This window comes from Cuculus canorus, chromosome 14 (genome assembly GCF_017976375.1).
Source record: "Cuculus canorus isolate bCucCan1 chromosome 14, bCucCan1.pri, whole genome shotgun sequence".
Taxonomy (NCBI): domain Eukaryota; kingdom Metazoa; phylum Chordata; class Aves; order Cuculiformes; family Cuculidae; genus Cuculus; species Cuculus canorus.
In genome coordinates, this window is record NC_071414.1 from 17075755 (window position 1) to 17103226 (window position 27472).

The window sequence follows — 27472 nt, forward strand, 5'->3', positions numbered from 1 at the left end:
CACTAAGGAGCCTGCTTAAGGGTACAACAGCTGAAATAAAGCAGATACCAAATGAACCATTTTAATTTTTTAACTCCATGTCAGTTATGCCGTGTAATTTGTGTTTGCAAGTGTTTGTTTCAGAACTTGAAGAGGTTTTAATAAGAATTTAGTTGTCAAAAACTAGGGATTCAGTGAAGAGATTTAATGGATTTAATCCCAGGCTGGTTGATAATTTCAGATGAACAGGAATAAAAAAAAGAGTTACATGTTTCCATGCAAAAGCATCTGCGTTTCTTAGCCTAAGTGAATACTCATGCTACAAGAAGCATAACACCTTCATGTGTTCTCTGTCACTCTGTTAGAAAGCTTTAATGGGCACATACACCTGGAACAAGTAGTAAAGGACAAAGTAGTTACATCTGCTGTGGAGTTTCGCCCATCTTTTCCCTCCAACTCAGTCCTCTGGACCACATCGTTGGCTCCTACCATTTTTAGCCTAAGCATGCTCTTGCTTCAGGAGGGAGAAGAAAAGATGTTAAGAAACAGTTCAAACGGAGCTTCCTGAAATGTGGGATTGTTCATTTCCATCTGTGTGCTAAGAGACTGATTATTTTATCCGTCTTTCCCAATCAGCTCTAAAAACTGTTAAGAGTTTGTAGACATCCTCAGTGCCTAATATGGCAACACCACCTGCCCAGAGCTGTAACACTCTGCTCAAGACCAATTGGCCAAGAGAAGAGACCCGGGCTTTCAAAACCAGATAAATACCCCAGGCAGCTACTTCTAAACGTCTTTGATTTGATCAAAGAACACCGCTGAAGCAGCCACAAAATGTCAGCTCTCAGTCTGGTCGCTCTGGTCAGCCTGGTGTCCACTGGTGAGTTGGGATTGCAATATCGCAGTTGGCCTTGACTGCTTTTAGGCAGACACTAAGGAATTAAATTTGCTCAAAAATAACCAATGTTGCCTTTTCAGTCCAGTTTTATATTAATGTACAGTTATGACTATTATAAAATACGGAATTAGATGTGTTTAGTCACAAATCGTTTAAAGATTTCTTGAAGAAAGTGAAAATAATTTGACTTATTTCACAAATATTAAAAATATTTATCTATAGCTTTGCTTTTTTTTAGGGTATGTACCTTAAAATAAGACCTCAAGAAAAAGAGGATTACATCTGTATAGCATGTTCTATATATAGCTATATACAATGTTATTTACCTATAGTTTCTGGAATTATAAACTCCCATGAGCTCATGTCTTCCACCTAAACTATCTAGTTTTCACCTTAACACTTTCTGTTGTACTGTACTAAGAACATGGTTGAATTTTCCCTGTTTTCTTCTCTTACACATCAAGTTTTTGGCAAAGAGTTGGACGCTCACCCACCCCAACAGCAACACAGACACTGGGCACAGATCTGCAGCGGGAATCCCACCAACAAAATCCGGGGCTGCGATAGATACGGCTGTGGCCAGTTCGGCGCTGACAGGTACCGCAGCAGAGCATCGGGTGTCTGGAGCAGCAGGGTTTGCTGTTGCTTTCCTAAATCAAATGTTCAGATGGGAGAAAGAGTAGAGTTTAACCAGATCTGACATCAGAATGAGATTAGACTGTTGTCTGCAGGACCCCTTACTCACTTACAGGCTGTTATTTGGCAATCTTGCAGAACTGCAGTGATACCACTGCTGCTGCCTGATGCGTGGGGGAAGGAACGAGAGCATTACACAAATTAGCAGCCAGAGTAAAGGAAATGGAACGTATTTCGAGGATTTTTGTCACTTATTCTTGTTCCTTATAGACTAGATACTTAACTAACATTCAACAACAGCTTACAGAAAGCTAATTATCTTACCTTACACAAGCTAAAGGTCTGACTGCATCGTTGTCTTTAAGCAAACGCCTCATAACAGGTTATATTTCTCTAAAATACATAGAATGACTCCTGCTTTCCCTACATTTTCCTGTTGTCTTCTTTCACCAGGTGCTATAAGAGTCTGTCCTCACCATGCAACTTCTGAATTTGTAAAGGAGAAAATGCCAAACATAAGATTCTATTTTGCACCAGAACAGATTTATTTTGGGTAGTACAGGGATACTTTTATGTAACAGCTTTAAATGCCCCATGACCTTGGGAAAATTAAAAATATGCTTAAGATCTGCATTTAAAGAAAGTAGGAGTAATATAAACAGTTTGCAATAAAAAAAAAAAAGATGATTTAAAGCCACTATTTCTTTTCCATTTCATTGCAGATGCAAAAAATTTGTCAGACAAGCTTCAGATATGTGTTAACCTGTCTACCCAGACATAAAGTTAAGCCTGACAGACTTCTCTAATGACATATTTACATTTTCAGGGACAGTGGTAAAGGCAGGCATAAAAAACATGAGGGCGTGGATGTCATCTGTGCCGACGGAGCGACAGTGTACGCTCCTTTTAGCGGCCAGCTCTCCGGACCTGTTAGATTCTTTCATAACGGGAATGCCATCGACGATGGAGTCCAGATCAGGGGATCAGGCAAGTAATAACAGCAGATATGTTGAGGCCTACATGAGTAACTATTTGATTTACTCAAGTAAGATTTTTGTGGCTCTTCAATTCAGACAGAGTGGTGAATAATCTTACACTCTTTCTAGTTCCTACATTGAAGCACAACTAAGAAATATGTTAAGTCAGCAGCAGCAGGATGTTCTCTTTTCCTATGCTTTTCCTGGAGAGAAGAGCAGAAAGGAGCTGGAGAACAGGTAGCAGGAAAACAACTTCGCCAAATCAAAAAAAGGAAACAGTGAAAATAAAATATCAGAAATATGCCCTCAGTTTTGCGTAGAGGATGTTTTCTGTTCCTGTTTTCCAATTCTCTCTTTTCTTCTTCTTCATAGCAAAGTAAGGAATTTTGATTTTAGGATTGTTGGTGCCTCAACTACATTTCTCCATCACAGCCTCCAGTAACACGCTAGCACAGAAAGTTTCTTGCTCACCCCAAGAAGCCAGTTTTTCCTGACCTCGCTTCCTCTCCCATCTCTTCCAGGTTTCTGTGTAAAGCTCGTCTGTATTCACCCCATCCGATACCACGGCCAAATCGAGAGAGGGCAACAGCTCGGGAGAATGCTGCCAATGCAAAAAGTATTTCCTGGCATTATCTCTCACATCCACGTTGAGAACTGTGACCACTCTGATCCTACTCATCTACTTACGCCTGGTAAAAAAAAAACCCCAAATAATACAAACCCTATAATAAGTACAATAATGAATGAAAATTAAATTACCAATTAATTTCAACTACGGACAACAATATGAAATAGCAAGTCCCCTCTGTCTTAGGTTTTCCCTGACAGCATCATCTAAAAGAGTATCTGCATTATAAATACAGACGCAGATAGTGTTACAGGAAGAATATATCAGCTTATCAAGTAGTAATTTCTTACCTCGCTGTGACACATCATTAAATCTTCAAAATAAACTGAGTCAGACAACTCTGTACCCTTTCAACTATTAACAATGCGTTCACTATTGCATCTTAGCAGACTTTAGGAGGATTCTTTGCAAATACAAATACTACACTGGTAGTACTGGAGAGGACTTGAGAAGTCCAGTCCCATCAGCCTGGGCAGAGAATAAGAAACAAAACTGAGTCTTTTCACATCTCTCAGTTTACACTCCAAGAACTGTGATAGTCTCTTTGAATTTTTGTCTTTAAAGCACGTTCCCTATATGAGATAGCCCTATTCTAGAGACATTACTATCCAGTTTTAGCTGTATGTTCTGGACAAGTTTTGTGGAAGAGATATCCAACTATATGCATGGGATATAATTCCAGTATGTTCCTACTTAATTAAAATTAAAACACAGTTACAAATATGCAACACTTAAAAAAGAACCTAAAAGCTACTTTTGATATGCTCTGTTTCTGTATTTCAAAGCTGTTCTGCCACTGCCACAACAAGACAGTCGCTGGGCAGTAGTATGCTCTGGGAATCCTACAAACGAGATAAGAGGCTGTGACAGATACGGCTGCGGATACTACGGAGCTCCAAGGTACCATAAGTGGAACACATGGGGTTTTGTTGCTGCTCCACTGAAAGAGAGTGGAGAATAAGAATTTATTTAGTTTAAGATTTAAAAACGTAAGAATTACCGCATTGAAGGTTTAAGTCGCACATGGGGCAACATTTTCAATAAGAGAGGTAATGCAGCACCAGAACAAGGTACCCACATTGTTCATAAAACCTCTGTGCTTGGAGGGTTTTATGACTCAGACTAATCTGTGCCTGACCTGACGTGGTGTTGGGAACAATCTTGGCTCAAGTGGAAGCTTGGACTTGACATCCTCTACAGCTTCCGGCCAACCAACATTTCTGGTCTCTACGGTTCTACCAAAAGACTTGGAAGCACTGTTTTTCTCCAATTTGCAAACTGCACCTTAAGAGATCATCAACACTACATGGCGTTACATTTTACACCAAAAAACGTTCTTACAGATTCTTCAGTTGGTCAGCTCTGCCAACACTCAGTACATACAACCCTTTTCCAGGTCTTGTAGTGTGCTGACTGCTTTCTATATAATGTTAGGCCTGACCAGAGACTTCTCTAATTACGCTTTTGGTTTCAGACAAAACGGTAAAGGAAAGCACAAAGGTGTGGATGTCATTTGTGCTGATGGAGCAACTGTGTATGCTCCCTTTTCTGGCAAGCTCTCTGGACCCATTAAATTCTTCCACAACGGAAATGCCATTGATGACGGAGTCCAAATTGAGGGAGAAGGTAAATAGCAATTTTTCATTTAATCTCTTTCTGCCTTGAGTTCAAGTAGGCCACATTACCTTGCAGCTGCCCAAGTAGTTAAGCAAAGTATCCATTTGAAACACTGCCTCTTCTATCTATTTACACGCAGAACCTTTTGCTCCTCTTAAGAGTAAAAATACAGGACACCCACACTTATATACAAGAGGTGACATCTCACATGCAGGACCTATTATTTTTTCTCTCTTTGAGTACTGAGGTTGGAGCCCAAATTACAATGCAGGGAAAACTCTGAAAACATAGGGAGTTCTGGAATTCTCACCTCCAGTCTGCTTCACGCTTTCCTTCATAAGCCAACAACTTCAGCCACCATCTCTTTTTGTTACCACAGTTTCTTTGTTAGCATTTCCACTGCTGCTATCTCAATGGAAAGGACAACATTAATGTTTCTGGAACAGTTAGAAGAACAAATGCTTTATCAGTCATCTGATGTTTTCCCTTCTCTTGCTCTCACCAGGTTCCTGTGTAAAACTACTCTGCATCCATCCCATCAGATACAACGGTAGAATTTCCAAGGGACAAGTCCTTGGGAGAATGCTGCCAATGCAAAGAGTATTTCCTGGAATCACATCTCATATTCACGTTGAGAACTGTGATCGCTCAGATCCTACTGGCAATCTTGAAAGGGGGAAATGGCGCAAAGAGTGAAATGGAAATGTAGTAAACTCCAAATAAATTCATCTCAGCATCCAAAAGTTGTTTTTTCTTCTCTCGCACAACAGTTTATACTGGTACTGATTCAATACTTTCAGCCTTACATAATATTGCAAGATGCTAACATTATAAGGCCACTGTTTTATAAGTACCTGTAACTGTTGTGGATTGTCTACCTTAAGCCAATTAACAAACTTTACTACCCCTTGGCTCAAGATTACTTTAGATTGTGAAGGAATTTAGAGGAAAACTAGAGGGAAATTTATTGAAATACTTCACAGGCCATGAAGAGAAACAGCGTTTCCATTGGATGGCAAAAGGGACTCCACACAAGGAAGGAAGTTTTAAGCTTTAGTTGGAATATGCATTTAAAAGGGAATCAGAAAATTAGCAATGACAAATTATAAACTTTCTCAAGGAGTCTGCAAAGTCATCAAGCCTGGAGGCTGGCTCACCCACCCCCTCATGTGGTGGAAAAAAAATGCACTACTGTTAGCTTCTCACTGGAACTCCTACGTTTTAGCAGCCTTACAAATCTCTTTAGCATATGAGGTGAAAAATTCTGCACCCCATTTGGAGGATTTTAGTTACTCTTACAAACTGCATCATCGCCTTACGTGCTTTAGAGACAGGGTTTTAAAAAGTGTCTTCAGGGCAGCGAAACCAGGAAAAGCCATTAAAACAGACAAAATTTGCCTCAGCTACCACATGCAGAGCTTGAGCACAAGCTCCTCAAGGGACAGTGGGAAGTAAAAGGAGCAGGCAGATGCCTTCAGGCTGTTGCCAAGTGCAATACCTCCAATGAAGCCATTCAGGAAGACATGAAGTAAAAAAAGGAAAAGAAGAACTAGCACTGCTTTATACAGGGCAGTGTTTTGACACACGTCCCCAAAGCACAATGCATATACCAACACTAAAATTCAGCGTTAACTTAATGTCAGAAGTTATCTTTCAATTAAAATTAGGCTCCCAAACTACCAGTGAAGTATCACTAGTTCCAATCGAGATTAATGCATAGGATTTGTTGGCATTTAATTATACACTCAAGTATCAATTGTTAATCAACTGTCTTACTTGTTAAGATCAGTTAGTAGAGCAAATGCACAAAAAAAACCACCACATAAAACTTCACGTTAAGAAATGCAGGCCCATCTTTTTAGAAACTTGAGAGCTGGAGCAATCTAACATTCATGGCTTCACCGACAAGCTGCTTTGGTAAAAGGGAGAGAGAAAGGGACACCATTCAAAGCAGCATATTTTAACTTCTGAATCTGACTAGCTTGCTTCTGAACTCTTATTTCTGTACATAGTCAGTGTTTGATACGTCATTAATGCAGTTCTGTTGGCTAGAGAGATATTAAGGACTCTAGGACTCTACCAGCCATCTACAAGACTTGTCCACAATCCATTTCACACTTTCAGCATGCTAAAAATCCTTATGTTTGAGGCATGAACAGGAAGTGACAATGACTAGTTCATATAATCCAAGAGTTAAACATCACTACTGCCTCTCCCCAGGTCTGTTAAGTTCATGGCTTCTAACAGGACACAAGTCTGCCTAACAGGACACAGAAGGAGTCTATCAGTGTACGTATCAGATCACTTTATTATGTTTACATTTAAATCAAACCATACATCTTAAACCAAATACTGTTTAGAAGTACTTCAGTCTTTTGTTTAAAATACAATTTTAATCCTCTTGATTATGGAAGCAAGTGTTGGGGTAACAGGTGCCAGTAACCAGTCAGATGCTTCTTAACTGGGCAGCAGGCCATATCGCATTGCTGATTCAGACATACATTACATATAACCTTAAACCCTGTAGCTTGCAACCAGAACAAGTCTTGTTGAAGACAAACGTGGTTTAACCCTTTAGCCGCTGTTTTGGCAGTAAAGCAGTAAGTGTGGAACAAACTGACATTTCACCTGATGTGGCAAATGCCATCAGCAAACCAAACACAGACTTCTCATTATTAATAGGAAGACAGAACAACTACAGCATGAAAATAAGTACAGTTAGACTTATATACAATGCATTTCAGGTTACATTGTGCAAAATGTCAACACAAAAAACCATACTTTAATTCCCATCAACTCACCATTCCTTTCCTCTTTAAAGAAAATAAAGAAATTAAAAAAAAAGATCATCTTCCTCAAAAATCAAATAGCAATAGTATTAAAACGGTCCTGAATTAAAAATTTCAGGATCAACTCTAGAAACAGGGTCTTACAGCACAGCTCTGCAAGACACAGGCATGATGACCACCAGTCATTTCAGCCTCTAACTGGCAAATAATTTTTTTAATGCTCTAAATACTTGATTCCAGATAGAAAGTGATCAAAGACAACTGCATTCCATTTGATCCTTCCTTCTCAGTAGCCACATTTATGAGATCCTCCTTATTTCTTAATAATGAAAGTATGAAACAGCATTTAGACATCAATCTTCGTAATCAACGACTTAAACCCTCAAACCTTCCAAAAGCTTCTAAAGTGCTTCGTTATTCACCAAAGCAATCAACCTAGATCCAAACTTTAAAATTCACCCATTTTAATTAAGTCTCTTCCCCATCCATTTAACACAGAGAGAAAACCAATATATTGCACGGTTCAGTCTACAGTTTATCTAAGCTGACAGAATTTATTTAAAGTGCAATTTAAAATTGGAAAGTTTTTTGTAAGCATAAGCTTATTTACCACAACAGTTTAATATAGTGGCATGAGTTTAAGATATAATCTCAGTAATCTGGGCCAGCTTAAGTATTTTAATATACGAGCTGCTACATCTATAACATTAAGATTTTGAAAAATAGCTGCATCACGACAAATAGTACATTTTTTCTGAACTCTAAGTTGTATCCAGTTTCCCTTAAAGTTAGACTTCCTAACGAAAAAAAAAGCTTCTCTAGTCCTTTTCTGACTCTATCAGAAAGACTCAAAGACAAAAAAAAAATCATTAATGTGAATGGAACATTTAAACCGAAGTGTAGAGAAAATCCACTTCACTGAAGTTTGAAGCACCTATAAACACAGACATACTTTCAGCAGCGTTAAGTACACTTAATCTATTTCCTATTTCAATATACCATTAGCATTCCAGAACGCTTTACTGCTACACTAGTAGGGGCTATCAAGGTAGAAAAACTCAGACCTGGAAACAAGTTTTCAAATTTCATTTTTGCAATTCTTTGTTTGCATAGAAAGCAAGACCCTGATGCCACTAGTTTACGCACAAGCGTAGAGAATTTACCATGATGGCATCATATCAGGAAACCACATTCTTCCAAGGTGTTTGGAGACTTCCAGATGAAGTCGTTCCAAGCTATAATCATTATCTGGAATCAGAACCTCCTCCATTATTGAAAGCTGGGTAAGCCTGCCTCCACACATCTTTACAAATTCAATAAAACCTCTGCAAGTTACTTCACATTCCCCAAGTCCCATTGCTGTTAAGTTCTTACAGTGCTCTGCAATCCGAATAAGTTCATCGTCCAAAGGTTGAAGTCCATTAGCACACACAACCAACTCAATTAACCTTGGGCAGTTCAGGCCAATACGACCCAACATTGCTTTGCTTACTGCACGACCAAAATACAGGTGTGTAACAGGAGTTTCCTCTCTGAAAAAAGCATCAAATTCCTCTTCATATAAGAAGAAATACATCACTATGTTGACTTTCGGGGAGTGTTTAACAAGAGCATCCCAGCTTTGCTTTTTAATAGTATGAAATTCAACTTGTCCAGGATTTTCACTCACAACGTCTATGCGAAGGTGTTCAAGGTTAGCATGTTTTTCACTTGAAAGAGCCAGCAGCAGTTCATCACTTAGTATGTAGTAGTTCAAAGCCAGCTCCTTAAGTCCATGACACTGGTCAGCAACACAAAGAATTCCTGAGGAACAACAAAAAACACTGCTCTGTAAAATGAATTCTGAATATAATCACAGTTGTTTGCTGTAAAGCCAAGAACTACTAATGCTATTGGCTTGAGTATTCATGCCGATATAAAAAAAAATACAAAACGTGATCAATTTCTAGATCTCCACATCCTTTTACAGGGTTTGGCCACAAACATCAGTAAAAGAAGCAAGCTGGTCACATTCATCTTGGATCTGCATATCTTTCTGTCTCTTTGCCCTTCCCTCTGCAGAATTTCCTCAGCTTTGAGGACACATCTGAAATCAGGTAATATTCAGCTGAAGCTGCCACTGTTCCCTGCCCCAATATTCCTCCCTTCAACGTTCATCTAAGCATTCTATTTAAATGACTCGGCAGCCCAGGTTAACAACTAAGCCAAAACAGACACTGCTTTGAATTACAATTTAACTGCTCTTAACCTGCTGGAATACAAAGTACACAGATTCAACCACCTTTTATAGACTCTCCAATAATAAAGGAAAGAGAGCAAACAAAGGATTCCCTTTCCCTGGCACCAAGGTTTCAGGAGAAAGGTAAGTGAGAAGGGACCCAAAAGCCCCCTGAACTCGCTGGCAAGCCTGTATTTTGAAGAGAGTGAGCCCTTCACCCCCCAGTGCTAAAATGCACAAGTTCACACTCCCGGATCTGGACACAAGAGGGCACTGCAGGAAATGAAATACAGTCTTAACTTCCAGTTTTTGACATTTGTACATATGCCATGGGTTTTTTTTAATAGAACTTTTATGTATTAGCACTTTCAAGCTAAGTTAAACTCACAGCACCTCGCAAACCACTTACTGACAACTGCTTTTACCTCCTCTACCTCACTAATCAACAGCTGATTAACAGGTTGAGGTCTCTGCACCTGCGTTGCCACAGAATGTCAGTTAACTAAGTTTATGAAGTTGCACATATTAAGCATCACTCACTTGGTTACCCTTACACAGAACTGGCAACGAACATCAAAAAAGTCCTTGGAATACACGTTAAAGGCTTGTACTACTTTTGCATGCCTTCCAGAGGCACTGAAGCAGCTAAGAATGGAAAAAACATCTCCAAGATTCTAGATGATACAGTCGAGTGAGGAGCACTTGTACCCTGATTAATTCAACTCATTCAGTAACACAAAGATAGACACTCTTCTTTCCCTGCCAACTCTTTAAAGCCAAGGCCAGGTCAATAAAAGGCCTTTGCTAAGCAATTCTAAAAAGCACTAGAAATGTTATTAACAACTTGTTTCAAGCTATTGTTTTATGATCCACTATTACTACACTCTTTGTATGCATTCACTACTCACCAGCAGGTGACACATGAGGACAGCTGCTCATTTTCAGCAGTTTTAGAGTATCACTATTGTTAGCCACAAGAACCTTCAAGGAAGGGTCATCGAGTGGTGTGTCATCTATCTTGACTGAGGATAATGACTTGGAATTTACAAAAACCACTGTCAGAGCTGAAGCAAAGTGAGCCTGTTTGAAGAAAGTGAAGGAGGGGAAAAAAAAATCTTAATAAAAGATAAGTAGAACTTCAGCATTTAAACCTCAAGTCTTATATGAACAGAAAGTATGAAGATAACCAGTTCTTAGGTACTGTCCTTGCATAATAAAGAAAGGCTTGATTGGACGGAGCATAAGAAGTCTCTTCTCTGTTTGTAAATAAGCTGCTGCATGTGACAAAAACCAACTTTGCACTTAGCAGTTAACTCATCCACTCTGATTTATCTTTTCACTGTAATAAAAGAGGCAAGTGGACACAGCAACGAGTCTAAACTATCCGCAGGAAAAAAAAAAAACAAACAGTGTTTCTTTTATTTTCCAGAACATAATTTTGCTGTGACCTTCTAAATGATTCCCTATCTCTATGCCACCAACACTACTAAAGCTAATGAATGGATTCAACGTTTAATTATTTTCCTAATACTAATGGACACCACAAATTAAAGACGACAGAAGATATGCCAATAAATACCACTGTTTCATAAAACTTGCCATCAAATGAATAACAACACGACTGGACTCGATCTTAAAGGCCTTTTCCAACCTAAGTGGTTCTATGATTCTAATACAAAAGCTAAAAGTGGTGTAAGAGTGAATTAAGTCACTTGAGTTAGTTTGTAGACCATTACCTTAGAGACATTCATGAAGCTTGGTTTTGCTGTAGAAATCAACCCCAGTGTCTTGATAGAACAGTTCACCAACTGAGAAAGGATGTCACAGGCTGCTTCTGCTGCCTCAGTACTACTATCAACCTGGGAAAGCAATTTAAAAATCATTAAGCCATTCATTACTATTCTTTAGAGAACAGCATCCTGGACACCCAAGACTGCAAGATCCACACCCACTTTGCTGTACCGCACCGAACTGCATTTACCAGAGGGACAAAACTCAACATTAATAAGAAATTACAAAACAAGAAGAGTAAGCCTATCCTTCAAATAACCTCACGCCTTCCTAAACAATTCTAATTAGTATTGCTGTTATACACCTTCTTCTAAATGCCAATTGTGAACTCTTAGAGCATAACAAAGATTTAATAAAGTCTAGATACTATACTCCAACAAACTAATCAATTTTACCTGCAGGGACAACACCTTTGCATCTTGAATAATGAACTGATTCTCAATTTATCTGTAGGTCTGACGACTAACTTTGGACAAATCACTACATCTCGCCTTCCTTCTCTGGAGCAGCAGAAATGACAAGAGAGCAGCTGAAAAAGCATTAAAATTGCATTAAGAAATTATAATGCCAAATCAATATAATCAGTTATATGAAGTGTAGAAGTTACAGGTATATAATACCTGATTATCCATGAACTGCTGTGCAAGCAAATCATGGTATCTCTAAATGCAAAACTGCTACCGGTGCAAAGAAAAAACAGCTTCTGAGTTTCACCCTAGCTTTAATATCAATGCTTTCTTCTGCTCTTCCTTCACAGCATAGAACTATGGCCTCCTCCAAGAAGTGTCTGCTAGAAGTGAACCACTTGTGATCTTCTCAGATAAAGAGAGTGAAGTGTACCAAGTATTCAAATGACAGTTGTCTGAATTAATGCAGTCTTGAGACCACAAACGTAGCCTGCATTTAAATCAAGTTTACTGTTACTTATGTGTCAGTTACCTGAATTTACAGGCAAAGAATCTTTCTCCCTTACCCATAGTTTTTTCAAAGCAGGGTTCTAAAATTTCAAGTAATTCTTCATGTATAGCTCTATTTTGCAAATAAATTATACACACAAGACAAACTTATTTCCTCAAATGCTTTCACACGTACAAAATAATTATCTGCACAATAATCTGCTGAGCACTCAGATTGCCGCTAACAAAGATTCACAGAAACTACGTATTCTGTATATTCTGAAAACGTATCATTCAATCTTCAGCACTGCACTGCATGATGTTAACTCTTTCTTTACTTTATAGAGACCAAAGCATAGAAAATTGAAGGAAACCATGTGCGTGTGTGGAAATAAACTGGAGTAGTAGTTGCACTTTTAAATGTAAGACTTCTTGGGTACAACACTTGACCCAGCCAACACAGAGAAGCTGCCTGCATTCACTAAGCACAGTAATGTGACAGAAGCAGCCTCCATTCATCCAAGGCTTACCTTGAAGCTGACGTACTGCAGATGATCAGCATGTCTCTTGATAATCTGCTGAATGAGATCAGGATGTGTGGACTTTAGGTAAGAAGTAGCTGGCTGGCTAAGTTCAAATTCAAATCTCCTCCAGAGATCTGGGATGTGAAAAACTTCATTCCACCTTCGACAAACAGAAGATGCCCTGGCTCGATCTACTAAAGGCAGAAACTGAAAAATATGCAGAATAACATGGTGTGGAAGGCTCCCCCAGTCCATCGAGCCATACAAACGAGTCTTCTGTCTTTTGCTTTTCTGCGATGTTTGAGGAGCTTCATTTTCAGCCACAACTTTCTGCCTGGCTCTCTTCATCATGACAGTTTGGGGTACTGCAATGATTCAGTGTATTCGAACTGCACAACTTCCTGAAAGTTCTCACCTACAGTTGGTCTCTGAAAAAAAAGTATATCCATAAGTCAATCTCCAGAGCACAGACATTAGCAAGGACCCACTTTCTCAATACCTGACATATTGTAAACTTTATTTGAATCTGGAGAACATGGGTTTATTTACCAAGTGTAGTTTCATGTGTTAGTATTTCACAGTATATCAAACATTTTGCAGGGAAAAGAAAAAGAAGTACTTAATAGCAATTTAGTTTAGTAGTAGCAAATTGTGTATGTATGCATTGGAACTCAGTAGACAAACTATAGAATCTACTCATTATTCCTAGAAGAATTTTATCGGCTACAAACCCAATTAATAAACTCCCTTTTTAAACAATGATGGAATAGACATGTTTAGAAGAGTCAGATTCAAAAGCTTTGCCCAACTCTCCCACTGCTTTGCTTTGTTGTTTTTTTGTTTTTAAATCATGTCAAGCAAGCAGAGGAAAAATATTTGTACAACTAACAAAAAAACACTTCAGAGGCCACTTATCAAAACAGGGTAAAGTGAATGAGGTCCACGTGCTGGTCTGCAGCAGGAGAAAAGGACAGCGATCATGGAGTACAGCAAATTCCATAAATCTACTTCACTGAAGAACATTTGCCACGAGCCAGAGCTCAAAAAGAGCAGCATAAAGAAAAGCTCTGCTTTCATGTCCTGAAGCAGTGCAATCTCTTCAAGCCCATTCTAAACTGAATTCTGTTACTCAGTCAATTCTCAACAACTCTCTCAACCATTTCAAGTGCCACTTCATTTTATAGTGAGATGAAGCCCCTTCTCAAATGTCCTAATTAGATGTTCAGACAGACCCTATCTCATCCCAACCAGCCTGAAGCTGAAATTTTCTAAGCAACCATGCATTCCTCAAGAACCAACAAAACATTTCATTTTTACTGAACAACCTTCCACAGCAACCCTCACAGCATGCTTTTCCTACACTGAAAATTTTCCATAGTATCTTCATTATGGGGGGAAAAAACCCAAATTCATTAACTGCCGCCAAAACACAGACTATCCTATCAAAAGGGTATCTGATATTTCCCACAACTTATAAAATCTGATCTGTATGGCTGAGGCGGTGTTTAATATGAAAGCGTATGTCCATTTTTATGAAAAGAAAGTATGTTAATTCCTTGACAAGTGGGAAAAAATTAGCCAATTAATCAAGAGCTGCTTGTACATCCTTTTAAAACTGGCAACTCTACAATTTCTGGGTTTAGTATTCTATACTGCAGGCTTTAAATCTAGCAAAATAACACTATATTACTCACTGTGGAGTGCAAAGCCAGAAAAAGGTTCCAATTGTTACATAACACAAAGTTGTTACCAAACATGAAGCCCTAATATTTCCTGTGACAATGTGAATGCTTATTTCATTCTGAATATTTAAACCACGAACAGTATATAGTTTAAAACACAACTGAAGTTAACTAAATTATAGTCCATGAGATGTAATCCAGGTGGTATTCAATGAGAGCTTTACATGTGCACATACCTCCAAAGAATCCGGAAGTTCCTGTCAAGTTATCGGTAACTTTCTGGCATCTGAACATCCATCCCACTGTTGAGTCATCCTGTATGCGTGCGTGGATTCTTTAACCAGAAGGCAGGGAAGGGTCCCAGAAGGTAAGCTGACCTGTGAAGCCACCGACCGAAAGAGAAAACTGTTCTGCAACGTCTGGGAGTCCCACTGGAGGGACTAAACTCAGCCTTATAGTTGTAAATTTTAACACAAGTGTAGTTATGTGTTAATTACAAATACAACAAGAGAAGCAGCCTGTGTCCTAAGCAAAAGCAAACTCAAGCAACAAAATCTGTGCTGTTGCTCAGCTTGCACATCAGAAAATGTAATTGCAGCGTGGTGATGCTTGTCTATAATTAGAAAGTTGATTCACATTAGTAAATTTGTTTGTAGATGGCATCTGAAGAAGTTTCCAGTTTATGGAGGCCTCTATTGCACAGAGTCTAGAAGCATTACATATTATTATGTGAAACAGCACTGTCCCTTTGCTAACTCTGCAGAGCACATAAAATGAATCTGAAAAAGTGCTGCCAGTTTCTACCACATAAAACATAGGTTTAGAGTGACAGAACACAAATAACATAAGTGAGAGCACAAAACACCAAGATACACTGTAAAGATTCAACACTGAAGTATATTAAGTGCAAGTTTATAAACGACATGACATATTTTGAAGCAGCTTTCTTACCTAAAGAGTGCTTCCAAGTTACAATAGGCAATAAATGAATGAACTGAGGCAGGTGCAGCCATGGGGCACTCACAAGCATCTGTCTTGCTTTCCCCTCCTGTCCAGATAAAATGCCACAAAACCCTTGATTAATTTTTTTTAAAAAATAAACTTTGTATTTTTGCATGCAACAATGATAGAACACATTAACATGAACTTTTGCATTATCATTACCATTAGCAGTGAAGTTTCGTAAACAACATTGTCTAAAACTACTAATGTTAACCAAGAGTCAGGCAAAATGGGAGAAAGAAAAACCCAAAACGTTTCTTCCTGCCTTTTCCCCTTCACTGACATGGCTGCCTGTTGGACAGATGATCAAAACAGAGGCCACACGGCACAGTTTCCTACCACCAAAGGTGCAGCAGCAGTGAGTCACCGACCCAGCACAGTCCTGGGAACACAGTCACATGGCAGCGAGCAAGCCAGAAGCTGCAGTCCCTCACAACAAACCACCCAGCCTGCAGCCTCCTCCCTGTTCCTGAGCTCCCAGAGAGCAGAGGACAGTCTGTACAAACTATCACAAACGACAGCATCAGGGGTGTCTTTGATCAAAAGCCCCCTGCCTCCCTCCACGCTGTTTTCTTTTAATATTACTTCCTAGAGGAGTTTGTGTTCCACCACAAAGAATCATTCAAAGCTTTACACCCCCAAGAATATCACTGTCTGATTTTACAAAAGCAAAAAAAAAAAACCAAAAGTACACCAAGTAACCAAAATCTCCCTCACAATAAACTTGACAACCTTATCACGGGACACAAGAGTGGGGAGGGTCTACCCTTTCACCTGTTCTAAACTCAGGATTTCAGTATTCTTCCCAACACTCTCAGTGTGCCTGCAAGAAAAGTAATTGTTAATAGTAATATAACAGATGAAAATTGAGAAAAGGACAGTAAGATCCTTTTATATTAAGATATGTGTCAAATACATTTCTATTAGTGTAGCCAATAAAGACTGGCTACAACATTCAGCAGGCTTCCCAAATTCACAAAGATTTGAACTGGTTACCTAAATCAGTCAAATGCTTCCTCCTAACCACAGGCAGCAGTGACACAGCTGCTGACATGAAACTTTGACAACCGATGAGGTTTATCAAGTCTATTCATATCCTCCTCCACGTAGAGCAAAGTATCAAATATTGGTGCTCTACACTTCACAGCTGTTTTCCTCTATAAACTTTTTGACCTCAATATCCTACAATCAAGTATTTTGCACAGCTGCATGTTATCCTACTCAAAGAAACTCAAATCCACAAAAATCAACAGGGATCCAGAAAGATTAAAGATAAATAACTGTTACTGCAGCTTAGCCTGGTAACAGTACCTAAACTTCGGGTAAAATTAAGATGTTAAAATCTCTCCCATGACATGGGGTCTCAGTAAGGGATTCTGAGAAGTGGTCAGCAGCAGCTCAGTTAACCTGGCAGCTGTTCTCTGCCTCCCATGCTACAAGGCCAGTGCTAAAAAGGTTTTATTACTATAACCCAACATATCAGTTTCAAGCCACGAAGAAATAACTGCTTGCTCCAATTCGTAGATTCTCCTTTCAGTTAACACCAGGAATTCTGCAGGAATTAATAAAATAAAACGCAGCAAACAAGTGAAGTCACTGAGAAATAAAAAACCTTTCAGATAACGAAGCTTAGAAAATCACTGGGATAAAGCAGGCATCGTGATAATTACGCTTCAGCTTTCCAACACTTGGAAAGTAGCATTTATGGATCTGCCTGTATCAGCTGAAATACCTGTCACATTAACCAGAGTGTCTTTAAGAAATCACAGTGAAATCACAGAAATTCAGTGAAAGTATCAAGGTTACCCACTCGCAAAGTTAAGGAATTCAGAGCCTGTCTGGGGAATGAGAGCAGCAGACACTGCACACAGGGAAGTTAGTGCTGAAAAGCTGCTGCAGCCTACAATTCCACTGCTGAGTTAAGTTTCAAAACACAGATTAAAAATACATTTAAAACTTAAGTCTCAGAAGATCTAGTCCTTCAGCGTGATGTGGTCCGAGATTAAGCTTTTCCTCCCTTTAGGACAGAGCAATCTTTTAACGTCTGGCTTGTTTGGTTTTTTTTCTTTAAAATCAACCCTCATCTTTCTGCAAACTGAGCCTCTGAGCCTCCCTCTCGAGGGATTCATCACATTTTTACCATGTTTACGACGAAACCCGAGAGACCTAAAAATAACAGCATTCAGCTGAAGATCCTTCTGCTTGCATTAGTTTTAGCTGAAGAAATACAAAGGCATTGCCACAGTTATTTAGGCAATGAAATTAAGCTATTCATGTTCTACTGACGCACTACTTTCTGGGGAAAGACACCTCTATTTTAGCAACCTCTGGAATACAAGATTTAGCTATTTGTGTTCTACTGACACTCTACTTTTTAAGGAAAGCCACCCCTATTTTAACAACCTCTAGACTACAAACAACGCCCGAGACTGCCCTCGTTTTACCAAGTGACACATCTGCGGCTCTATAAAAGTTCTCCCAAGGGCTCACCCAAACCTTACAGAGCAGGAAAATAAAAACCACGCAACACAACCTCTTCCTCCAGGTTCTCTAGACTGTTTTGACCCCAAAATCAAGCTCTATAATGGAAAAAAACACTCTTTTCCAGCCAGCAGCCGCAGCACACCCGAGCCCTGCAGTGCCCCAAATCCTCCTTTGAAACCCCAAACACTCCTTTAAAACCCCGAACACTCCTTTGTGCCCCCAGACCTCCCCTGCGCTCCCCCAAACCCCTCCCTTGCACCCCCAAAATGCCCCTTGTAGCCCCCAAACACTCCTTTGCACCCCCTCAAACCCTCCCTGCACCCCCTAAACCCTCCTCTGCATTTCCAAACCCTCCCTGAACCCCCCAAACCCTCATGTGCGCCCTCAAACCCTCTTTGCACCCCCACAACCCCTCCTTTGCACCTCCAAACTCCTCTTTGCACCCCCAAATACCCCTTTGCGCCACCCCCAAGCCCTCCCTGCAGCCCCCCCAAGCCCTGCCTTGCACGCAGGAGAACGGGGAAGGGCACGGCCAAGGAGCCCCGGAGCCTCCCTGCCCACGCCACGGCCCGCCGAAGGGGAGGATGGAGGCGGTGCAGCCTCAGCGCGCAGCCGCCATGTGGAGCCCCGGGGCGGGGCTTGGTCACGTGACGGCGGGGCGCCATTTCATGTCCAGCTGAGCTCGCAATTAGAGCTGCAATGGAGGAGCGGGGGTTGGGAGGGGGGTGCAGAAATAAGACAAATAAACTCTCTAAGACACGTTTTGGGAGATTAAAAAGCAAGCATCCTTTCAATGCAAGCTTGAGCAATAGGAAGAAGTGGTTTCCGTCCGTGGTGCAGCCAGACGAGCTGGGGACAGATTATGTTTCCCACTTACATGCACGTGTATAAATTTTGCCAGAAATCTTATATCTATTTTATCACTTTCCAAGGGCTAATTTTATGTTACTATGAACTTAACTGCCTAATCTCTTCTAATCTGAAAATGACTCCAGTCTGACCTTGGTTTTTGAGACGGGGAAAGGCTGCAAACAGAGGCGACTATAGTAGCAAGGACTCATCTGTTCAACACAGATCACACTGAACACAAGATGTGACTGTCTGGGAAAACACTATTTGAGGAAAACATGCTATAAAAAAAATTCTGTTAAAAAATACGCTACCAGAGACATTCTGTCTAGCTAGACATTGCGTCTGACTTTGGAAAAATACAGTTACTGGGGTGAAAACTTAGCTCTATGATAGCTTAAATCAAAATATTCCACTTTTCATATCAGTGATATAGAAAATAGCAGCAAATAAACACTCCAAGTCCATTTTGGAGTTTTCGACAGCAAGCATCCCTTCAAGGCAGGCTTGGGCAACAAAAGGGAGTGATCTCCATCAATCATGCAGCCAGACAAGAGCTGGGGACAGAATATATTTCCCATTTCTACACATATGTATAAATCTTGGCAGAAATCTTACGTGTATTCTATCACTGCCAGGGACGGGGCTGATTGCTGGGTCCTGTGCTCAAACCAGAGACGCCGAAAGTACACCTCTAATTAAAAACAAATGGAGATTCTGTCTCTGTAGACATACTGCATAATGGCTCATCTCTACTCATGTTTCTCTACTACTTGTGTTTCTCTACTCATGTTTCTTTATGATTATAGTTATATCTGAACAATTCTGGTTTTGTTACCAACTGCTACAAAACACCTGCAACCACAAATTTCCTGGTTCTGGCCTATAGCAATAATTAACCAATAACAAGCCTTTATAATATTTTTTATGAAGAGATAATACTAAATACATGAAGTATTTCACTAGTAGATTGTATCTGCCCTATATAAAAGCAAAGCTGGCAAAAAGCAACTGAGAATTCATGTAACATCAAAATATGTTTTTTTCAAGCAGATCTGAAAAACTAGAAAATGAGCATGATAAAGGGCTAATGAAACAAGCTGAAAGGAATATCATACAGTGACCATGATGTCTTCCAAGAACACAGTTTCTTCAAAGAGAATGACAAAACACTCTGCATATTTAAAAGTTGGTTTAGTTTAGAAGATATCTAAACCGCTGTTACCTATATGGTTCTCAACGGTTATGTTCCGACCCTAAAGGAAGAAGATGATTAAGTTCCAAGTTGTTTTTTTCAAGGCTTTTGTTCCTGGTACTTGTTTTTAAACTGATTTTTCAGAAAATACTGCTAAGAAAAGCACCTGTAACTTGGGAGCTACTATCTGTAGACAGTAATAGAGGATAGATTGTAAACAGAGATTAAAGGAGATTTATAGCTAGTATCTAATCCACCAGTCATGGCTTTCTTTGGTGCATTGCCAATAACCTTTGGGCTGCTGTTCAAGAACAGGTTCAAATGTACTTCAGAAATATTCGTTTAGACTAATCTCTGAGGCTTTCCGTGTAGAAGAGTTTCCTCTTCAGGCAGAGACATATTGTATAACTGACTTAAAAAATGGAGAAGTATAGAACAGTATAGAAGAATTCTATGCCCTTTATAGCTATACTCATTATTGCTCTAAAATATTGCAGGTATATGCAAACAACAAAAAATCAGCTGTGGATTTGTCAGTACTGGAAGGAAATAAGCACAAACATGGGCACATATCAGAAGTCTTCTCCCAGGTATCGAAGGGGCCTGGCACTGAGCTGCTACTTGTCCCTCCAGATCCTTCATACAAGATAGAAGGAGCTGAAGGCAGACTGTGCTGTGGATATAGAATCTCCTCCTGACTCAAAGTCAAGCTTAGCCCTCCTCCTGCAGTTGTCTCTCCTGGAGGCAGATTTACAGAAAAAGACATTCTACTCACGTCTCATGTTTATGGTGGTTACATGAATATTTTGCATAATATTTCATTCAGGTTTCATAGTATACTCTTTCTGTACTTTGATCAACGAATTTAAATTTAACTGAGCAGACTTGAGTAGCAAATGCCCAGAAAGTAGGTTAGTATGTCATGTTTGCTGACGGATTGCGAGCTGCTCTGTTCAACACCAGCTGCTGCAGAGGGAGAGAACAAGAAACAACCTAACTTGTATTAGGAATAGAAACCACCCAAGTTCTTTTGTAAGAGTTTCTATAATTCACACTGAATCTGAAGTAAAATTAGTGAAAACAATAGCTTATTTGTATGATTGTTTACAATGCCTTCCTTATAAGAAAGACTTAAAACGTGGGTTTGTATGGACAAATCCTTATGAAATTATATTAAGCTTTCAGAAATGCAAGAGTAAGCTAGTATCATCTCTCCAGAAGTAAGCATGAATCACTAAAGGCAGTAACTCCAAATATGCTGTAATCGCACAGAATCACAGAATGTCTTGAGTTGGAAGGAGCCTACAAGGATCATCAAGTCCAACTCCTGTCCCTGCACAGGACAACCCTAACACTCACACCGTCCCAGTGCGTTATCCAAATGCTTCTTGGATATTGTCAGGCTTGGTGCTTCCCTGGGGAGGTGTTCCAGTGCTCCACCACCCTCTGGGTGAAGAACCTTTTCCTAATGTCCAACCTAACCCTCTCCTGGGTCATCTTTCTGCCATTCCGTTGTCATTCTTTCTTTTTGCAGCGGGTAGAGAATTAAGCCTTTATATTCCTTTCACAACATTTACACCACTTCTTTATATATAAATCCTCAAACAAACCAATAGCACAGAGAGAATTTGGGGACTGAAATATCAGAAACACTGTAACCTGATGAAACCTTGTACCTGTTTGCAAATCTGAAAGTCACTTTGTTCCCAGCACACGAATAAAGCCAACTTGGTGGAAGGGAACACGGAGTGCGATGAGCATCAACAGCTGCCACGCACACGCCGACAGGCAGTGAGGTCTGGGAGTGCCAGGCAGAAATCAGAGACCTAGGGATTTAGGGAAAAGTGGAGCACCTCTCTCTACAGGTTTCCATCGGATCAATTCCTCTGTAAAGGGCACAGCAACAGCTCTTCTGGTGCTCCTCCACTACCTGGCAGCTGACCCTTTGCAGCATCTCAGCTCCGACCTACACCAACCCTCCTTGCTGTGTGACAGCCTGGGCTGTGGAGGATCAACTCCTTGGCCAGTCACCGGCCAAACAGATTGGACTTTCACTGGCACCAGCCTTCTCCGAGGGAAACTGAGTCTGCTTTTTAAAATGTTGGATCAATGGTCCATGAACAACAAAATTCAGAACTGACATGTTCTCTGCAGTTTGAATTCTTTCTTTTCTTTCTTTTCTTTAAACACATATTTTGTGTTTGCTCTCAGATGTTACTATAGCATCACTTGGTCACAAGAGGGAACTCACATATCAGTCTCTGATTTATTTATTATATGAAAGCTCTGAGGTCTCTGCAGATTAATAAAGAGGATATATTTTGATACGCGTGTGTGTGACATGTGAATGTGCATATATAAATCTGTATATATTTCTATATCCATGCCTTTTAGTTACCAAAGAAAGGAAATCATTCATAGAAATAAGGAGCAATAACCGTAGCAGGCGCGACAGCAGAAAAGAGCCTTAGAATGACCCAGAAATCACTTTCTAATGGGTGAATATATCACAGTCATGAGTATGTGCTCATAGGTTGTGTCTTATCTTTGTTCCCACACTGATGTTCTGTAGATCTCAAGACTCATATTGCCTTAAGGTATCAGGACACGGATGAAGCAGAACATGTTCCCTCCCAGCAGAACCTGAGCAGCAGGGATTACTCTCACTAATTGTTTTGAGCAGCTCTTAGTTTTAACATTCTGTTTTGAGCCCAGGATCACCTTTCATCTTTGCAGAGACCCTTCTGCCAACCAAGACTTGACTGTATTGGCAATCTATCCCACAAGTCTTAGAATTGAATGTGTATGCATATTGTTTGATTGTTAACTGTGCTTAATAAAGGAGAAGACTCAGATACTAATTCGTTGCCAGTTTCTGCTGGATCCCAGTGGCAGCAGCACAGATTGTATCGAATCTGCTCGAGGCTTGTTTTCTAGAATAAATAAACCTCTAAATCCAGAGCTTTCTAACCTGAAAATGAATGTTGCCCTCAGAATTTGATGTCACGCATTTTCCTACGCCCACGTTCCCACTGATCAAGCAGTTGATTAGCAATCCAGCTAATCTGTTTGGAAGTTCCTTGAAGAAAACACATGATGAATCCCCCAAATAAGCACGAGCTTATGTATGGGAACTGTTTTTTTGGAAACCAGCTGCTGTTTCTGTCCAGCTGCTAGGCAAGACAGCCTGTCCACAGCTTGCAAGATAATCCTAGGCAGTTCAATAGCATCTGGGTTTAGCAATATTTGAATTTTAGATGCTCTTGGTGGTTGGTTTGCCAGGAACAGGTAACAGCCTTTTTCTGTGAATGTGAACTACCTTGTCTCCCCCCTGGGATGTGTCTGGTTCCTCACACAGATTCCTTAAGCACTGCTGTCTCAAGCACGAATTGTAGTGGCTCTTTAGTTTATCCCATGGCTGTGAAGCAGTGCAAACCTACTGCATTATGCTGCCATGAGCTACATAATAGGGTAATAGTTGCGGCATACAGTCCTATTGCTCTGTCTTTCAGATGTATCTTGTCCATTGTGGACGTTTTCCATTTTGTCCTCTGGCTTTATGAGTTCCTTAGTTCCCTTTAAGTTTTCTTTCTGTACAACGGCTACCCTTCAAATACAGCATCGTAAGGAACATGCCCACCTCAGCCAGTGGCACAGCTACAGATGGAGTGGCCATTGGGCCACACATTGCTGAGGTGTCGCAATTAATTTGGAACCCTTGAGAAAAGAGGAGACATCCTGTGCCATAGGGCTGGTTCCTAGGAAACCTGCTGCATATTTTGTTTGGGATCTGGGAGCAGATGTTTGGAGAGGTGTGCAAGTTTCAAGAAGCAGAGTGAATTCTGTTAAGCTGATGCTTTTTTATGCAGTGAAAGACACTGTTGACATAAGAACGCGGCTTTTCCAACTTGACTTCGGTTACTGAACCACGTGGATATCTGTCAGTTTTGATTGATGGTAGGGCCTCTAGCCTTAAAACTTCTAAAAGAAGCGTGTGTGTAACTAATCATTACCTATAATCCATACATCTGACTATTGAACAATTTAATAATTAATTTAATTGCACCATACTTGGATACTACTGTTCTTTTTATTTAACTTAGTGGCATAAGAAAATCTGCATAATCTAATTTTGAAAATCTTAGATGTTTGGAATTAGTCCAAGATAATTACAAATAATAAGGGTAGACCTCAAGCCAGGTGTACAGTTATGGACATGTCTCATGCTATGAGGACCTATCACATGGTACTGCAACCTGAGTACAAGCACAAACACACTGTCAGAAAGGTGAAGACCCTTTCAAGGCTGTATCTCTAACTGTTGTAGTATTTCTCTGTGCTCTTGCTTACTCTGGAGTTGATTTGTGTCTTTTACTTTCTGTTATTAATTCTCCTAAGTTTTTCTTTGAATATCTCATTCAAAGAACAGAATAATTTCCTTAGTTTTGTCTTTATAAAGATGAAAGCATGTCCATAAGCTTTCCAGTGGGAATATGAACTGGTAGATACTGTTTGAAGATATTTCTACTTTGAGGACACAGCCATAGATCGTACAATTAGTATGAAAAAGATTCAGTTACATTTTGTAAGAATTGATTACGGATCCATCCGTTATAATTTTCATGTCAAAGACTTATAAGGAGTCATAATTATGCCAGGTTTCCTTTCATTATTGATAAATCTAAAATGGCTGAAGCATGTTGCCATGAGTAATTACCTGAGTGTTGATTAAAAAGATAACTTTAATGAATGCAGTAACAACTGGCTTTTTTGAACAGCAAAACTGTCAGCTTGTCCAAGAACAAGATAATGATGTGCCTAAACCTTAATTGAGGGCACCAAGTGCAGGTATAGTCTCATTCTTCTTCACCCTCTCCGACTTATATGAGGAGTTTGATGGAAAACAAAGGATCATTTTCATGTTGGACAGTTTTCCATCTGTCCCACCCAGCCCTATGATTCCTGCGCAGGAAATTGCACAGCCAGATTGTTCCAAAGCCCAGGTATTTTCTAGTCATGGGATCACCTGCTGGGGCCATCAGGTGGCAAAACTGTCAGCACTGGGTAGGGTCTTCTAACCACCACTTGCCCAGAGAGTCATGGCAGTCAGGAGAAGTCTCTGGTGACTGGAAGAAGGGTAACATTGTGCCATATTTAAAAAGGGTAGAAAAGATGACCCTGGGAGGTACCGACCTGTCAGGCTCACCTCTGTGCCTGAGAAGGTCATGGAACAGATCCTCCTAGAAGCTATGCTAAAGCATATGGAGTACAGGAGGTAGTTAGAGACAGCCAGCATGGGTTCACCAAGGGCAAATCCTGCCTGACCAACCTAGTGACTTTTTATGATAGGGTAACCACGTCAGTGGACACGGGAAAAGCAATGGCTGTGATCTGTGTGGACTTCTGTAAAGCCCTTGAGACAGTCCCGCACAACATCCTTCTCTCTAAATCAGAGAGATATGGATTTGATGGGTAGGCTGTTTGGTGGATAAGGAATCGGCTGGATGGGTGCATACAGAGGGTAGTGGTCAATGGCTTGATGTTCAGGTGGAGATCTTCAGCAGGTGGTGTCCCTCAGAGGTCTGTACTGGGACCAGTGCTGTTTAGTATCTTCATCAATGATACAGACAGTAAGATTGAGTGCATGCTCAGCAAGTTTGCAGATGACAACGAGCTGAGGGGTGCAGGTGCAGTCATCACACCAGAAGGACAGGACATCATCCAGAGGGACCTGGACAAGTTGGAGAAGTGGGGCTGTGCGAACCTCATGAGGTTCAACAAGGCCAAGTGCAAGGTCCTGCACCTGAGTCGGGGCAATCAACGATATCACAGAGTTTGCAAGACCATACTTCAAAACACCTAAATTTCCCTTCCATGTTCCCCAAAACTGTTCCATGAATTTTGCTGCCTCAGCCACCTGTGAAGGTGCACACTGGGTCCTAAATGCCTGTTTTCTTAAATCATTGTGAGATGTGCTAACACAACTATTCTTTAGGAGTATTTGCCTCTAACTAGGTGATAATGTGATTAAATGCATTTGTCTTCCTTGTGAGTACCTTCATTTCTAACTGCACTATGTTGCTGAAAATACCTTGTGGTCACTGGGCATCTCTACGTCTTTGTGCTTTCCTTTCTGTCATATTTTAAAGATACGATGTCAGGTGTATGGAAGCACGTCCAAATGAGAGTGAGATATTTTTTCTGCCAGTGTGGAACAGTCTTATCTCTCAGTGGCTGATTTGTATCCTGCCTGAAGTCAAAGTCAGACAGAATATCTCTCTTCTCTCCCACAGGCCGCTTGCGAAGTCAGAAGTAGGCTGATCATTATCTACATCTCTTAAGTCATGATTTCCCTCTTATTTCATTCTTTTACAATTCCAATTTTGTGGGGAGTCAGAGGGAACTCCCCTCACTCCTGGGCTTTTTGTTGACCTATTACCCCTGGAAAATATTTATTTAGTCTAAAATGCTTCCTTGCTTTTACCAAGCAAAATGCTTGCTTTTACCAAGCAAAAACTAGCAGTCTGAACGCAATAAACAAATCAAGGGCATCTGTTTCCTTGTGAAGTCTCTTGATGATGCTGTTTCTGAGATGAGTAAATCTCACTGATATTTTACATAGAAAATCATTTTTAATGTAGTTTCTTACTTAATGTCACTTCTTCTAGATTATAACCTGATACAAGCTTAGTATTGTTTCATGTATTAGATTTAAGATAGTGGAAACAATTCAGACAGGTTGCTTATTTGTAAGCATCTTTGATTTTTAAAGCCATATGTGAATCAGAAAAAAAAGACCATTATGGCAACCTAGGTGTTGTGTAAGTGAAGCATTTCGCCTTTTCTTTCCAGCCCATTCCCTCCTTTGGTTGCCCGAGCCATTCTGCTGCTGAGCTTTAATCCATTGTGTATCTCTATAGGATGAAGACAACATTTATCTTTTATCTCATAACACTAGTGTGAACATTCAGAATTGTTTACACAAATTCCTATAAGACAACAAAGGTTACTGTTTGAACTGGTGCTTGGTGTGCAACTTCCAGTACAGAGCATGTGCCCATGAAGATGCTGCCATTTATTCATCACTATGATTGCTTCCATAAGAGGTGCACATAGAAGTCCAGGGATTTTTTTAGTTCATGCAATCAAGTGTGGGAGATCAATAGAGATGGTGGGAAGGGAGCTATAGGAAGCTGTGGTCAGGTACAGGTTTATCTGGGGGGAAAACAGGTTGGAAATGGTAGTTACTTTAGTCTTCCCAGTAGCACCACCTGATCTTATGTGTGCTGTTATTTGTGTCTTGGCAA

The 27472-nt window shown here is 40.2% G+C and overlaps 2 protein-coding genes across 2 annotated transcripts; one reads left to right on the forward strand and one right to left on the reverse strand.

Annotated features, from left to right (window-relative positions):
• The first annotated feature begins 758 nt into the window (after window positions 1-758).
• Window positions 759-6233, forward strand: LECT2 (leukocyte cell derived chemotaxin 2). The gene is made up of 7 exons (XM_009560743.2): window positions 759-859; window positions 1342-1474; window positions 2340-2500; window positions 3012-3182; window positions 3904-4018; window positions 4593-4744; window positions 5241-6233. Exons 1-7 carry the CDS (start codon window positions 814-816, stop codon window positions 5429-5431), a joined length of 969 nt encoding a protein of 322 aa, XP_009559038.2. The 5' UTR covers window positions 759-813; the 3' UTR covers window positions 5432-6233.
• A 1940-nt stretch (window positions 6234-8173) lies between these two features.
• Window positions 8174-15689, reverse strand: FBXL21P (Putative F-box/LRR-repeat protein 21). The gene is made up of 6 exons (XM_009560733.2): window positions 15587-15689; window positions 14872-15012; window positions 12960-13381; window positions 11479-11601; window positions 10651-10822; window positions 8174-9327 (listed from the first exon to the last, which is right to left on the reverse strand). Exons 3-6 carry the CDS (start codon window positions 13302-13304, stop codon window positions 8684-8686), a joined length of 1284 nt encoding a protein of 427 aa, XP_009559028.1. The 5' UTR covers window positions 13305-13381; window positions 14872-15012; window positions 15587-15689; the 3' UTR covers window positions 8174-8683.
• Window positions 15690-27472: the final 11783 nt, after the last annotated feature.

Excerpts from the sequence above, each read along its gene's own strand:
- FBXL21P (XM_009560733.2), bottom strand. The coding sequence starts at position 13,304 with ATGATGAAGAGAGCCAGGCAGAAAGTTGTGGCTGAAAATGAAGCTCCT. Across the intron at positions 10,823-11,478 it reads GCTTCATGAATGTCTCTAAG|GCTCACTTTGCTTCAGCTCT; the intron begins GTAATGGTCTAC and ends TTCTTCAAACAG. Across the intron at positions 9,328-10,650 it reads TCCTCATGTGTCACCTGCTG|GAATTCTTTGTGTTGCTGAC; the intron begins GTGAGTAGTGAA and ends GTTGTTCCTCAG.
- LECT2 (XM_009560743.2), top strand. The coding sequence starts at position 814 with ATGTCAGCTCTCAGTCTGGTCGCTCTGGTCAGCCTGGTGTCCACTG. Across the intron at positions 2,501-3,011 it reads AGTCCAGATCAGGGGATCAG|GTTTCTGTGTAAAGCTCGTC; the intron begins GCAAGTAATAAC and ends CATCTCTTCCAG. Across the intron at positions 3,183-3,903 it reads TACTCATCTACTTACGCCTG|CTGTTCTGCCACTGCCACAA; the intron begins GTAAAAAAAAAA and ends TGTATTTCAAAG.